The 13,462-nt window shown below is 47.3% G+C and overlaps 1 protein-coding gene across 1 annotated transcript in view; it reads left to right on the top strand.

Moving 5' to 3' along the window:
- CCDC12 (coiled-coil domain containing 12) overlaps positions 1-13,462 on the top strand; it is a 40,273-nt gene that overhangs the window by 16,884 nt on the left and 9,927 nt on the right. Inside the window, exon 2 of the mRNA XM_075746881.1 lies at positions 9,070-9,140. Coding sequence (XP_075602996.1) covers positions 9,070-9,140 — 71 coding nt within the window. The remainder of the gene's footprint in view (positions 1-9,069; positions 9,141-13,462) is intronic.

Below are 13,462 nucleotides of genomic sequence, written 5' to 3'. Positions count from 1 at the left end.
ATGCAAACACGCAGGTTCTGAAATTGTGATAATCGGTATATTTAAACCAGCAAACCACAGCCACGTAGGAGTCATTTTGGGTTGTTTGAAGGGAAGAAATATTTGTGCTTGTTTACTATATGAACAGCACAATTATTAAAAAAAGACAGTATTAAAAATACCTTTCCTTTTGACAATGTGGGGTTATTTTTTGGAGGCATGGATGTAAACCAAGGTGTTTAATTTTCAGAGGCAGTTTTGTTCCTCGTGTTTGTTTCTTTACGGGAAGTCACACTCTTTGGGCTCGGATTTAACCATTTCCATAGTAACCAGCTATGACTGAATCAGGATTAGGACTTCAATGAGGAATAAGCAGCAGGGACACAGAAGCTCTGGCTCTTAAAAATCATGTTTTTATACAATTACGGCAAGGGTTGCTATGAGCAAATGGCTTCCAAACAGCTTTTTGAAACATATCAGTGGATCTCGTGCGCTGAGTATGCTTTAATGACGTTTTTATGTTCAGAAGTTTTTGTTGTAAAATGTTACTATGAGATCCTTTTTTGGCTACTTAGAGAATTGAAACTCTATTGGTTTTAAAACATGCTTTATTGCTAATTGAAACCTTTAGCTACTCGGTGACATTTCGTGACTTAGCTTTTTGCGTTCTGGCATTAAACGTCTCAAAAGAGCAGCGAGGTGGGAGCAGGGCGCGCAGCGATGCCTTGCCAGACTTCAAGGACATAGAAGCTTAAATCTTGGCCAAGCGGGAAGCAAAAAGGACTGGTACGTGCCATGCTCGGACCAAGGCACCGCAACTCTGTCCTCACCTCGTAGCTGACCTCACCGCCACGTGTGCTTCAGTACAAAGAAATACCAAGGAAAATGGTGAGAGTAACCACCAAAGGACGATGAATGCTCGTTACCTGGATGAAGCTGTCCGCTTGTTCTGCAAAAAATCAGTCTAGATGACCTGGGAGCTTCAGAATTGTCAGAGATACGAGGATGGGCTGTTGAACGTGCCGCTCTTTTTTGCTGATTTGAATGCTAGAGCTTTGCCTTGCGTGGGCTCCCCGGGGCTGGCTCTCGGCAGCCAGTAGGTGGGAAAAGGAGCAGCTACAGGTTGGTTGGCAGAGAAAAGCTCAAGGGATCAAACTTGCTCTGTTCCAGCACTGACCTCTTTTTAACTCCTCAAAAAAGAGACAGTTTTTTGTGCCAAAGAAGCACTTGACTGGTAATGTGACCATCCTCTAAGCCTTAAATGAAAGATAAGGGGATCTTTAGTGTTCTGATCAGTCCCCAAGGAAAATAAATCGGTATTAGTTCCCGGGAAGAGGAGAAGCTGTCGGATCATTTTATTGACTTTTAGGGGTTGCCAAGGGATGGCTAGCTGGGGCTGGGTTGCATTTAATATGGGCATGCAGGGTCAGCTAAAGCCTGGGGGGATGTGAAAGAGCAGCTCTGCTGAAGCTGGGGAGGAATGGAAACAGGAGTTGGAAGATTTAGGCAGATATCAAAACATGGCAATTTGGTGGTTGTAATTTTGGGTGAAGGCCAAACCTGATTAGAGGGGGAAGTGGTTCTTCAGTAAGAAATTTTTTAAAAGGCGGTGGAGAGAAGAGATGGAAACAAATATAAGCTTCAGTTTATAAAGGATATTTGGGAAGGAGGTAAGTGACACACTTGTGTCATACAGAAATGATGAGCTGCGTTGCAGTCCAACAGTGATGAGAGGATATTAGACATCTAGCAAAAACACTTAAAATCAGCAGTTGTAGGTAATTTGCACCTAGGAATCTTAAAATAATCAGCTGAAGAGATTGTTAGCCTGCTGTATTTTGATTTAAATCTTTTCTGAATACTGGATAAATTCCAAAGGAGCGGAAAAGTGCTAATAAAAGACCACTATTTAAAAATAAAGGTAAGAGGGGTAACTTGGGTGAAGCCAGTTTGACTGCTGTTGGTGTCTAGCAGAACGATAAAAAGCCTGATTTGCAATTCTTTTAACTAAGAGTGAGGAAAAGGGAGTGTCATTTTTGTCATGTAAATTTGATTTAGTGAAGGGTTAGTATTGCACAACACATGCCGGTTAGAAATTACAGCTCTGAAATGGATACTTTGATAGCTGTCAACGAGGAATCGTCATCCGACAGAAGTGTTGCTTCTTGTGGCCTGTGCACCCAGTACTTCCATTAGTAATTTGGAAATACGTGTTAATTTTTCTGCTGGCTTAACGACAGCTGACTCAAAGTCTGAAGGCTGGTGAGGTCCAAGTAGCGACCGTCATCTGTTGATATCAAGTTTGAGCCCTTTCAAGCAAAAAGTGGTTGCAGGGCATGCGGCTACAGTGCTTATCCATAAAATGGGTTCATCTCTGGGAAGACAGTGGCGTTGAGAAGGATGCTGGTTCTTGGGCTTATGTACCAGGTAAGGGATGGTGTCCCCTCCGTGTTCAGGAGGTCCAGTGCAGGCTTTTGGAGACAAAAAGTCAGTGATGGGGTGCGGGCAGGAGGAAAAAGCCGCAGTAATCTGGTGGTTTATCAAAGACTCGAGGAGTGTCCTCGATCGTAGTGCAGAGCCTTTGCACCCTTTGAACAAATGCTCTTTGGAAGTGAGTGATGGCCGGAACCAACAACTGGAAACAAGGTGTAGCGTTGTACGGGCTTCAAGCGAAGCTGCTGAGTGGCTCCTCTGTCTGCTGTCTTCAGGTCAAAGTTGTGTCCGTGTCCTTTTCTTGGATTGCCACAGTGTAGGGATAACTGGCTGAGACTTCCCAGATCAGAGGCATTTTAGAAGAGAGGCGAGATGATTTAAACATCTCTTTTGGCCTTAAATCTTTGAATGCGATACGAAGTGAGCTGCTTCCCTCTTGGGAAGGCACCAAATAGCTGGGCAGGCTCCTACCAGAGAGAAAAAATCATGATGATGTGCTGAAGCCCAGGGGAAAGTTTCATATTCCTCAGAATGTTGCGTTCCCCAGAGCAGATGCTTCTTGCAGGTGGCCAAGACCGGCTCCACTCGCAGAGGAGCGCCTGATGAGTAGGAGAGTTTGCTTTACTGCAGGTAAAATAAGTCTCAGGTTTTGTAATTTCATATGCAAAGTTTGGCTGTATGCCGGGTAGGAGATGATAGAAATGCCTTCCGCGACCGCATTCCTCTCTGTTGATTGTCAAGGCTTACCTCCTGCTTTGTGAAATGACCTGCCTGAAGTCTGGGAAGTGGTAGAACATGAAATCTGGTGCTTTCCCCAAAATGCTGGAGGAATGCAATATTTTGCAGTGGGAGCTCAATAAAATCCAGTTGTTCTTCAGCAGACAAATCAAGCTTCTGCCTGGCAGGACTGTGGGTTGTGAGTGGTGACAGGAGATGGACTCATCACCCTACTAATGACCCAGAAGCCTTCCTCTTCACTGCCCTCCTGCTATGTGTAAATGCTCAGCTATGCTTACAAAGTATTTTTGCTGAATCCGCTGTCCATCTGAATATTGAACTGTCAAATATATTTTTCTCTTTGTCCGGGTGCTGGCTAGGAGGAGAGCAAACTAATGCATTTAATGTTGACCGAATAACGTGGTTTCCATCCTGGATTTGCAGCAGCCAGGTTCTGAACCTTGCTGTCATCATCCAGTTCCCCATATATGTTCAGCGAGGAGCACAAGCAATTAGTGATCCCACGTAAAGCTTGCTCTGGGCCTTGCGGGTGTCGCAAAGAGGCGGCTGACACCCTTCTTTGAACAACCTGATGCAAATCTTCTTGGATTTACGTCTCGAACAGGCTGTGGATTAGACTCTTCATCTCAGACCTCTTTGTGAAGAGTGGGAGTCCACAGAGCAGTCGTCTTCGTGTTGGTAGCCACGAGCCAAGGGTTGCCAGTTGCGACGTCTGCGAATTAAAATAGATAGGAGACTACAGGCGAGCAAGCTTTTTAATGTTGGGAGCTTATCTTTGGAGTGTCTCCTTCCCGAGACTGAAGGATGGGAATGACTTTGCAGGCAGTTGGTGAACAGTCTTGTAGACTTGTGTGTGTCTCCAATCTTATGACTTACAACTAATAAATAGCACCTCGCCATGGGGTGCCTTGGAAAGAGGAATCGCTAGAGCGAGAGTGGAACGGCAGAACGGTTCTGTTCGGCTCCCTTTGTGGCGTTAAGGTTTGAAATGTGGGAAAACAAAGTTGAACCAAAAAGTAGTGAGAGTTGAATTGCTGCTGCAAACCTGTGGGGAGCGACCGCCGGCGAGCAAAGGGAAGCACATTAAAACGCTTGAAGGACGAACCAGTAATTAGGGCAAATGCTGTTTTGGGGAGGGATGCTTCTTTTCCTGAGTTAAGAAATGAAAGTTGTGACACAACCGTTGAATAGAAATACTCGAAGAGGATGATGAAGGGGCAGATCTTAAGAGAAAAATTAGGAGCAAAGTAGACAACCCCAAGACATCGCTGCTGTGTCAAAGTCCTGAGGGATCGGATAAATCCAGTAAGGGCAGAGAAGAAAGAGGAGGGAGATGGGGCAGTGGTGAAAGATGGAGCTGTAAGGTAAGTTGGATGTTTGAGAGGCCGTCTCCGTATCAATAAATGATGACGGTAACGGGATCTGCCTTGCTGCAACCCTTTGCTCCTGGGAAGGCGCAGCATCCTCCCCGCAGGCTCCCTATCTCACGTGTGGTTTCAGGTTGTGCACCTGCAGGAGTGGCTGGAGAGGGAAACTCCTCCGCGTTCGTGCAGCCGTTCTCTCCACAGCTGGTTGTGCGCGGGAGGAAGGAGATGTTGGTTGCAACCCCCCCATTTCTTCTCTGCAAGGGCAGTTAGTCATCCACTTCTGCACTCAGCAGGGTATCAAGGGAACGTTCTGTCCCCTCTTTCCCTCTAATTATTAATGGCTCTCTGAGTACCACGGGCTCTCAGCTACGCTCAGACGAGGTGATGTGAACGAGAAGGTTTCGTATCTTAGCTTGCTTCGTTTATGGCGCTGACGGATGAAGCGTGAGCTGCTCCGGCTGCCGGCGCACACAGTCCATCCGCAGACGATGCTCTGCCTACGCGCGAGGACGGTCGTGTCCTGCAGCGTTTCTGCCCCAGCTCTTTGGTGATCCCCCAGGGATTTCTGATAGGTATTTCCTGAAGAATTTGCTTGTATTATTTCAGACTCAAGTGAAACGGGTTTGTTTTGAATATAATTTCAGGGTATGCTCTAAGAAACTGCCTGGAGAGCGCAGGGGACGTGGGGAAAGCTTGCTATGGTAAAGCTTTTCTGTCGCTGGCCGAAGCTGCACGGGCATCGCCATGCAATGGGGTGCGTCTCTGGTGTTCATGGAGGAGGAGTGATCTCTGAGGGGATCTAACAGAATTTTTTTTTGTAGGAATATCACCGTGACTTTAGAAAATATTATGGTGGTAATGGGGAATAAATTAAATTTGTTAGCAGCTCTAACAGATCGAGCACCGAATCAGTCCTTTCCTTTCCGTGTCCTGCTGCCGTTGTGCACAGTCAGTCTCTAAAGCTGCAGGCATTTAATCGCCTCTTTCTGCTGAAGTAATTAAAAGTTCAGCTTTCTTATACAGCAGAAAACCCCAGCATTTTGGGTGAGGAAGCGTGGAAAACAGAGGAGGGATCTTCTGTAAAACCTTGCTGGGTGCTGCTAGCCATGCAGCCCGCTTGCTGCCTGCTCCAGTGCAAAACCCTTGAGAAACGCTTTGAATCAGCAGCAGTTTATATGTATATTTAGAAACTCGTGACTGCTCTCTCGGTGCAGCATCTAGAGTAAGCCACCGTCGTCTTAGAACTTTGCTGTTTTTCACTTCGCGTGAGTTCAAGGCGCTCGAAGGCAGCACAGGAAGCCCCCGTGGGTAAACTGCGGGTGGGGAGCGTGTGTGAGGGGAAAGGCACTGCAGCCTGGCTGGAAATGCAAGCGAAAAGCAATCCCAAGAGGAGCAGCCATCCTCCTCTGCTGCATCCATCAAATATTGCTTCAGAAACCCCTTTCTGGGGTTTTTTTGGGTTTTTTTTTTTTTTTAGGGTAGAGTCAGTGCCGAGCTGCCTCTTTGCAGAGCTGCGAGCGTTTCCGACGCCGCTGGAGGTTTATGGGCTTGTCACCATGTGTCACCTCTGCCTTGTGGCTGGGGGTTTTCGTCACTCTGCTAACGAAGCCGATATCTTGTTTACAGACCATTTTGCAAACAGGGAACCAGCATTAATTTCTCTTGCTCTCTCTGTGTGCGGGGAAGCCTGACTTCAGGCATCCATTTCAGACTTCGTTTGCGTTCCGCTCGCACGCTGATCTATCTGGTGGATCCTGATTAGCCGCAGATGATGGCAGGGTGTGTAATTTAGAGGGCATTCGTGTCGGTGATGAGCAGACTGGAGATGGTTACGTGCAGTTACGCCGTCTCCTCGAACTGTGCTGCAGTCCTCGTTATCCCGTGTTCCCTTCTGCTGAAGTACAGGAGGGACCGTATCTCGTTCTTTCCAGTTCAGGACATCCCCGGGGAGATTCCCACACCCTTTCCCACGTTGCCGAAAGGCAGCGCGCCTGTTCCACACCGTTTAAGAAGGTCCTGCGAGGAGAGCTGTAGCAGAGGGGAAAAAAAAAAATCCCTGGTTGAAAGCACTGCAGGACTTGTTGCATGAAGTTGCATTTGCTGGTAGCGTGCTCGATTTTTTTCTAGGAATATCACCAAGACTTTAGAAAATATCCAGGTGGTAATGGGGAATAAATTGGAATTGGGGATTTTGGGCAAGCTCTACAAGAGTGGTGAGGTTTCAATATCAAATTATTTCAGCACACAGGGAAAAGGAAGGTTTTCAGCTCTGCGCAGAGTGCAGGCTTGCGGTGGGAAGAACAGCCACGGCTTGATGTGAATATTTTTGCCAAATATTTCTTTGGGATTTTTGAACCTGCTTATAACCCTCCTAGATAGAATTCTAGCAAGAATGAGGGGAATTCAGGCTCTGCGCACGTGCGCTAAAAGTATGAAGAGATGAAAGGAGTGAGACGGGACTTAAGAGTGCAGGAAGGTACTGCCCACAACTTTAAATAACGTGGGCTGAAGGGCGTCTGAATATTACCTAGCACTGAGCTCGCACCAGAAAGTTACAGCAGGCTGCCTGTGCTCTTATCCTGCCGAGCTCATGGTCTTTACTGAGCAAGAACTGTCTGTGCGAGTATCACAAGGTTACTGTGGACTTAAAACTGCAACTAAATATTGGTTTTGGGAATTATTATTTTTTTTTTTTTTCTTTCTAAAAAGACAGGACCATTTTTCTTGCCCTTTGATCAGGAGCTGAACCTGAACAACTCCAGTCGCTGATGAGCCTGAACCAGAACTGAGCCATTTCCTGGCTCGTCTCCCTGTTTGCACATAATCTAATTTTTAACCCAGGTTGCAGAAGAGAGTTTTAAAGTTCGTATGGTCAAGATGCGTGTGATAAGTGAGCTGTTCATCGGGGAAACCTTTCTGGTCCTTTCAGAGCTTAGTCCTAAGTTTAGTTTAGCTGGTAAATAATTTTGGTATCCTGAAGTTGGTTGTTAGCTGTCCGAACTCTTCAGCGAAGCTTTTAACAGAGCAAGTGACTAATCAAAGTAATTTCTGATCTGAAAGTGATGTTGGTCATGTTCTGGTTATAACCAATTTTTGCTTGCAATTTTCCAAAGAGAGATGTGAACCTATTTCAGGATTGGAAAAAGACTTTGAACAGACTGATCAGGAGAGCTTCATCTCTTTGAACTGAGCGAAAAGGACCGGTAACCTTTGCGGTGCGATGAAAGGACAGTTCTTGATAATAGTCTCTCTAGTCTCTGAGCTGTTCCTGTTGAAAGGCGGAGATGAATATAAGCTCCCGTGCCTTTGTGTCCACGTGAATCGTAGCCAATATTACGAACGCTGTGTATTTATTACCAGGTAACTTGGGTAATACTCCTCCTGGAACTGGCCACGCTCAAGGAAATAAAGACTTAATCTGCTGTTTGCTAGAGCTGCCACATTTTGCTTTTTGTTTGGAGGATGACGGGGGAGTTCAATCAGAAAAGCAACTGCTTCCAGGGAAGTCGTTCATTCATTGCGTTTGCTATAACAATATACTCTGCTAAAAAAGGGGCACGGAGCATACTTTGCTCAGTGATTGAATTAAATTGATCAGTGTGAGAACCAAACAAACCCTTTCCAGCTCATTATTGTTAACGTTCGATATCTCTGCCTGTCTGGATAATAAATGTAATTGGTAACTCGACTAATAAACTGTTAGTGCCGGTGTCTGGATGATGCAGAATGAGCCTCTTTCCAATACTGTAACACCCTGTTAAAGAGAAATTTGATTTATGCTACCGCACGGTGGTTCTGGAGCTGAAATTAGACCGTTTGTTCTGCTGATTGCTGTTTGATTCCTGCCGTCCTGTTTTGCAACCTGTTAAAATGTCAGAAACGATGACTTGGGAGAAGGCAAAGGGACCTGCGCGCAGCCTGCAGACGTGCGCTGCCTGGACTTTTGCAGGTGATCTGCTGCGTGGGCTCGCTCGCTTCCTCAACTTTTATTATCTCTTCTGTCTGCCTGTATTTCCCTTCAACCAACATAATAATATCCATCCTTTCTTCTGGATCTGGGAGCACGGGATTTAACTTCAGGTCCTTGCCACAACGCCACAGGGAAGGTGTACTTGGCTGCTGGCCCTTCTCTGTTTTGCTCGGTATCCTGATCTCCTTTTGGCTCCGCTATTTAACGCGAGGTGGTAATTCAAACGCAGGATGAGGTTTCTGAGCTCCGTTATTGGTTGCAACGTGCTGTTTGCGCTCTGAATTGATGCAGTTACCAGTAATAAGGGGGGTATCGGCGCTGAGCAGTGTGATCTCCTCTGAGAGGGAAATTAAATTTTCCTTGCCCGTTCTTGACATTTGTTTATCGTGCTATCTGTACAAGCAGAATGCTAAAGGGAGAAAAAGGAAAACAGGCTTAATTTAAAGGTGTCGTAATCTAAAAGTCATTTCAAACTGCGCCTTGCTGTTTGCCCTGTGCCCTCCGGGAAGGTTTCTGGGCTGCTGTTTGTTCTCAGGCGTTTCCAGAGAGGCCAATGCCTGACAGATCAACTTCTTCTTTCAGAATAAGGACAGCGGCGAACGTGAGAACAAGCAGCTTGGAGAAGATGATGAAGAGGGGACCGTCAAGCACAAGTAATTATTTATTTATTCCCACTTGTCTCTCTCGTATGTATTGTTCAGGTGCTGCTCTTGTGTTTGCTAATTAGGATCTTTCCTTGGCTTCTAACATGCAATTTTTTTAATTTTTTTTTTTTTTGTAGTGCAAATTTGATCTCATGGTGTAAATGATCTGAGATGGGGGAATAAAGAGGAAAAGCCTGGGGTTGACTTGCAGCGTTTCTGGGGGTAGCGAGGGGAAAGTGGTGCCATCAGAGGTGTCGGGAGCATTTAGGCTCCCTTGAATTCAACAGCCATTGCTGCATCTTTGTCCTCTGCACGTGTGGCATTTTTATTTCCGTGAACGGAGGCCCGCTGGGTACACGTGGCTGTTTAACTGTGGCCCACCGCTGTTCTCTCTTGTCACTGGAAAATGTGAGCACAAAACTAACCGAGGCAGGGTGTCACTCCTGGCAGGACCAGCTGACTGTGCAGTTGGTTTCCTGCCGGTAAAAACACCATCAGGTCTCTTTTGGAGAGGACGCAGGGGGGGTAAAATTTGGTTTGAAGATGCGGGATGTGACCTTTTCTCATCTCTTTACCAGCCAGAAACCTCCTCTGTGGGAGGTGTGCATCAGAGATGCTGCTGCAGATGAGCACATGAGCTCTGCTGAGAAAGTAGAGCAGAATCCTTGCTGCTTCTTGGGAAGAACTCCCGGCAGAAAACACATCCCTTCTTGAGAACCATGACCAACCAAGGCTGAAGTTTGTAGGCGCCGTGGTTGGGTTTCGTGCTGGAAGAGGCACGAGGTCCGGGCTGAACCTGAAACAGGAGCTAGATATCTTGGAAATGATGATGAATAATGAATAAATAGCTCTTGCTTTACAGCCTTGCCACTCGATACGCTGCGTGGCGAGGTGATGCAGCGTGCGTGGCCTGCTGACGAAGAGCATCGGGCCTGGGCTGTCTTTACCACGCGATGAGCTGATAGCGTTGGGCTAGCAGCGATGCGCTCCTGCTCCCAAACTGCAATTCTGAATTGGTCCGCTAAGTCTCTGAAAAAAAAATCAAAAAAAAAAAATCTCTTTTTCTACTCAACTGACTTTTGGGCTGGGGATTTTAACCCCTGCTGAGCAGCCAGGAGCGTATCAGAGGTGATGTGGTTTCATACCAAGTCTTTGGCATCACTGCTGTCAAGTTGGAAATCGCTTTTTCCACGAGTGCTCGTTCGTGAGCTCTCATCTTGTGGCAGGTTCAGCAAAAAGCTTTCCCCTGCCTGTGGGCGATGCCCTTGAAACTTCACCGAGGTTTTATCTAGAGAAGAAAGGTGTTGAGCAGGAACTCCCATCTCCAGCCAGCTTTGCACTGATGCGTGAAACTCCCCGCAGGTGTGGGCACAGGGCTTCTGAAATACATGGGAGGCGATGCCTTTGGGGAGGCAGCTTTTGGGGCAAAAAGTTTGCTTTCCGGATCGATTTTCCTTTAGGAGTCTGTAGCTCTTTGTCCGCCTGTGCAACCACGGCATGTTCTGTCGGGATCCAGACGGAACTTTGCAAGGCAAATTGGAGCAAGATCTGCTCTGCAGGAAACGTTTGAATCACAAATTTGGCCGAGATGCTTCTTAGCTTTTGCTTTACTTGCTGAACGTCCTTTTTCTGTCGCCGGAATTGGATGTGTGTTTTTAACAAGATCTAGAAGGCTGCTGAGCCGATAACTCGATTCTTGTCTTTAGATTTTAATTACCCAATAGCGTAGCTGAACTTTCTCAGCCCTTCGAAAAAGGGAACTGCTGTGCACTAATGCTCTGTTGGCTGGTGGCAAAAGGTAAGCCGAGATAATCCGCTGACGTTTACCCTGAATTTGGGAAATGAGAGGTTCTGGAAACTGAAATTTGCCTTCCCTGCAAACTGCTCCCTCGCCCCAAACAAGCGTCTCGATAGCTGAGCTGCTTTCTCAAGCTGAAAAAAATCATCAAGAGCACGACGAGGGGAGGGGAAATCTAGTGGTTCAATAAATAATCCTGGGGCCTGTAGGCAGGATTTAGGTGCACCGACCACCCTGAAAACCGGGCAGCACCCTGGGCTTTTGCTGCGGGCTGCTGCTTCCTCCATCCCTGCAGCTGCACCTTCTGCGCCAGCGAGACCATCCTTTGTAGGAAGGACAGAAGCGCCGTGCGCTGGCTTTACCAATATTTTCTTGCTGCCTATGTGACGACATGCTTTTTTGGCAGCTTCCTGTTTTTTTTCTAATTGACTCAAATCTCCCCATCCCCCCCCTTTTATTTTTTTTTTTCTTCCTTGTTTTTATCTTTCACACTGCAAGCTACCACCACAGGAACAAGTGCTGACGAAGCCCTCTGCGAAAACCCTGATACACTTGCAGCAATTTCAGCTCAGCCTATCTCTGATCTGAGCTCTCAGGGGAGTTTATATCTGTAATTGCAAAGAGCTTGGGTTATTATTATTTTTTTCTTTTTTTTTTTTTTTTTTTTAACGCAGTTATGCTTAGCCCACTGACCAGGAAATACCTCCTGCCTGGGTGCAGCCTGCGATCTGCCTTTGCGAGGAACAGGGTGTGGGTGGACTTTGACCCTTCCGCCCAGTTCCTGGGGGGAAAAGCAGTCGGTTTGGGGCTCAGGGATCTGCAAGGCGAGCGCTGCGTAAAGCCACGGCTGGCTGGAGACCGGCATTGCCGCCCCGCAGGGAGCAGAGAGGCGTTGAGCTTTGAAGTTTGGCTGCAGTTCTGCAAGAGGAGCTTGTCAGGGATGTTAAAAGTGTAAATAAAAAGCCAAGGTAGGGCTTGGAGAGGGAGGGGGAAGAAAAAAAAAAAAGCTTCAATTTAGCTGGAAATTAAGCTTCACTGAGCTGCTGTTAATCAGCTGCTGGTGTTTCGACACTTAGTCATCCTTTAAAATTACAGCTCCACACTGTGCCACTTGCAGAGATGAATTTCTGGGAGGAGCTGGGGGAGGCAGGGGTTGGGAAATGTGATCTCTCCCCTCGCCGTGGGAAGAATGTCACGGGGCAGGTCAAAACCACTTTTTATTTTTTTAATCTCTGCACAAAAAAAAAGAGATAAAAATACAGCAGTGAGTCTGCCCAGTGCTGCAGTGGTTTAGCTTGGCAGGACGGCCAAGGCAGTAGCAAGGATAACTGCTGTGTGGACGTGCTTCCTTACGTCCTGGAGCGTGGAGACCTTAACGAAGAATTAAAAAAAAAAAAAAAAAAATGGAAAATAAAGAATTGCAATCGTATATGGGAGAGAATAATATTTATGTGTAGGCTGAGCTGAGTACACATGGCGTGTTTGATCGACGTCTGCGTGGACAGCTCAACCTGTTGCTGCTGGTGGCTTGTCCTGATGGACGCTGTGCAATGAGTCAGGCTCCATCAGGCTCCATCGCCGTCCCACACCTCCAGGGACCGAGCGCGTGTCCCCTCTGTTGGGGAGGAAGCTTTTGCTGGGCACTGGAGAAGGGAGAACAGGAGTTTAAATGGCTGAATCCCCCTGGCTGGCAACCAGCAGGGTGAGATTTAGGAGCTGGGAAGATCCTAGGTCCCTCCTAAGGATGCTTGTCCATTTTGGTGCCAGTATCTAGCAGGATGCGCTGCAGAACTCTTCTCCCCTCCAAAACTGTGAGGACGCTGTGGACCTCCCCTCTGGTTAGAGCTGTGCCCATCTCACTCGGGAGGAGATATCTGGGAGATGATCTGCTTTCACAGGGAAGACCCCATGGAGCTTCGCCTGGTCTGAAGCCTGGCTGCACTCTCCTAACTGAGGCTGTTGATGGGTTCAGTGGGTGCCTGGTGATCCCAGCTTTGCTTTGGGTGGGTGAGAGCCCCAGCAGCAGGATTACAAGGGTGAGCAGCCAAAGGTGAAACCCTGGTCCCTCCTACCCAACCCTTGGCTATGAGTTCCCAGCATCTTCCCAGCAGTCCACTCGTTTTGAGTAGTCATTGCTGGGAACGCATCCCGGCTGAAACCAAACCACAACATTTTGGGTGTTGATTTTTGGGTGCTTAGACCTCCATCTAACCTGCCTGTGTGAGAACTCTTGGTGCGGCGCTGGGGCAAGGCTGTACGTAACCCTGAGCTTACCTGGCACATCTTTTTGCTCACAGACCTTGTGCTGACTCTGTGCTGAATCTGAACGTGGTTATCGAAGTGCAGAGCTCCAGCAAAGTTGTGCTTGGTACTGTTTTGAGGGCAGCTAGGGAGATAGGTTCTGTGGTCATCCAGGTGCAACCAAGGTACCTTCAGGGCCTCTTTTTGGCTTGAGCGTTGAGGGTGGAGGATCATTTCTGACTCACCGCCAGCTGAAGAAGCTGGAGAAACCCCGTGAGAGCATGGACAATGC

Source organism: Balearica regulorum, chromosome 2 (assembly GCF_011004875.1).
Source record: "Balearica regulorum gibbericeps isolate bBalReg1 chromosome 2, bBalReg1.pri, whole genome shotgun sequence".
Lineage (NCBI taxonomy): Eukaryota > Metazoa > Chordata > Aves > Gruiformes > Gruidae > Balearica > Balearica regulorum.
Note: the sequence above shows the minus strand (reverse complement) of the source record. Positions and strands in the feature narration are given on the sequence as shown.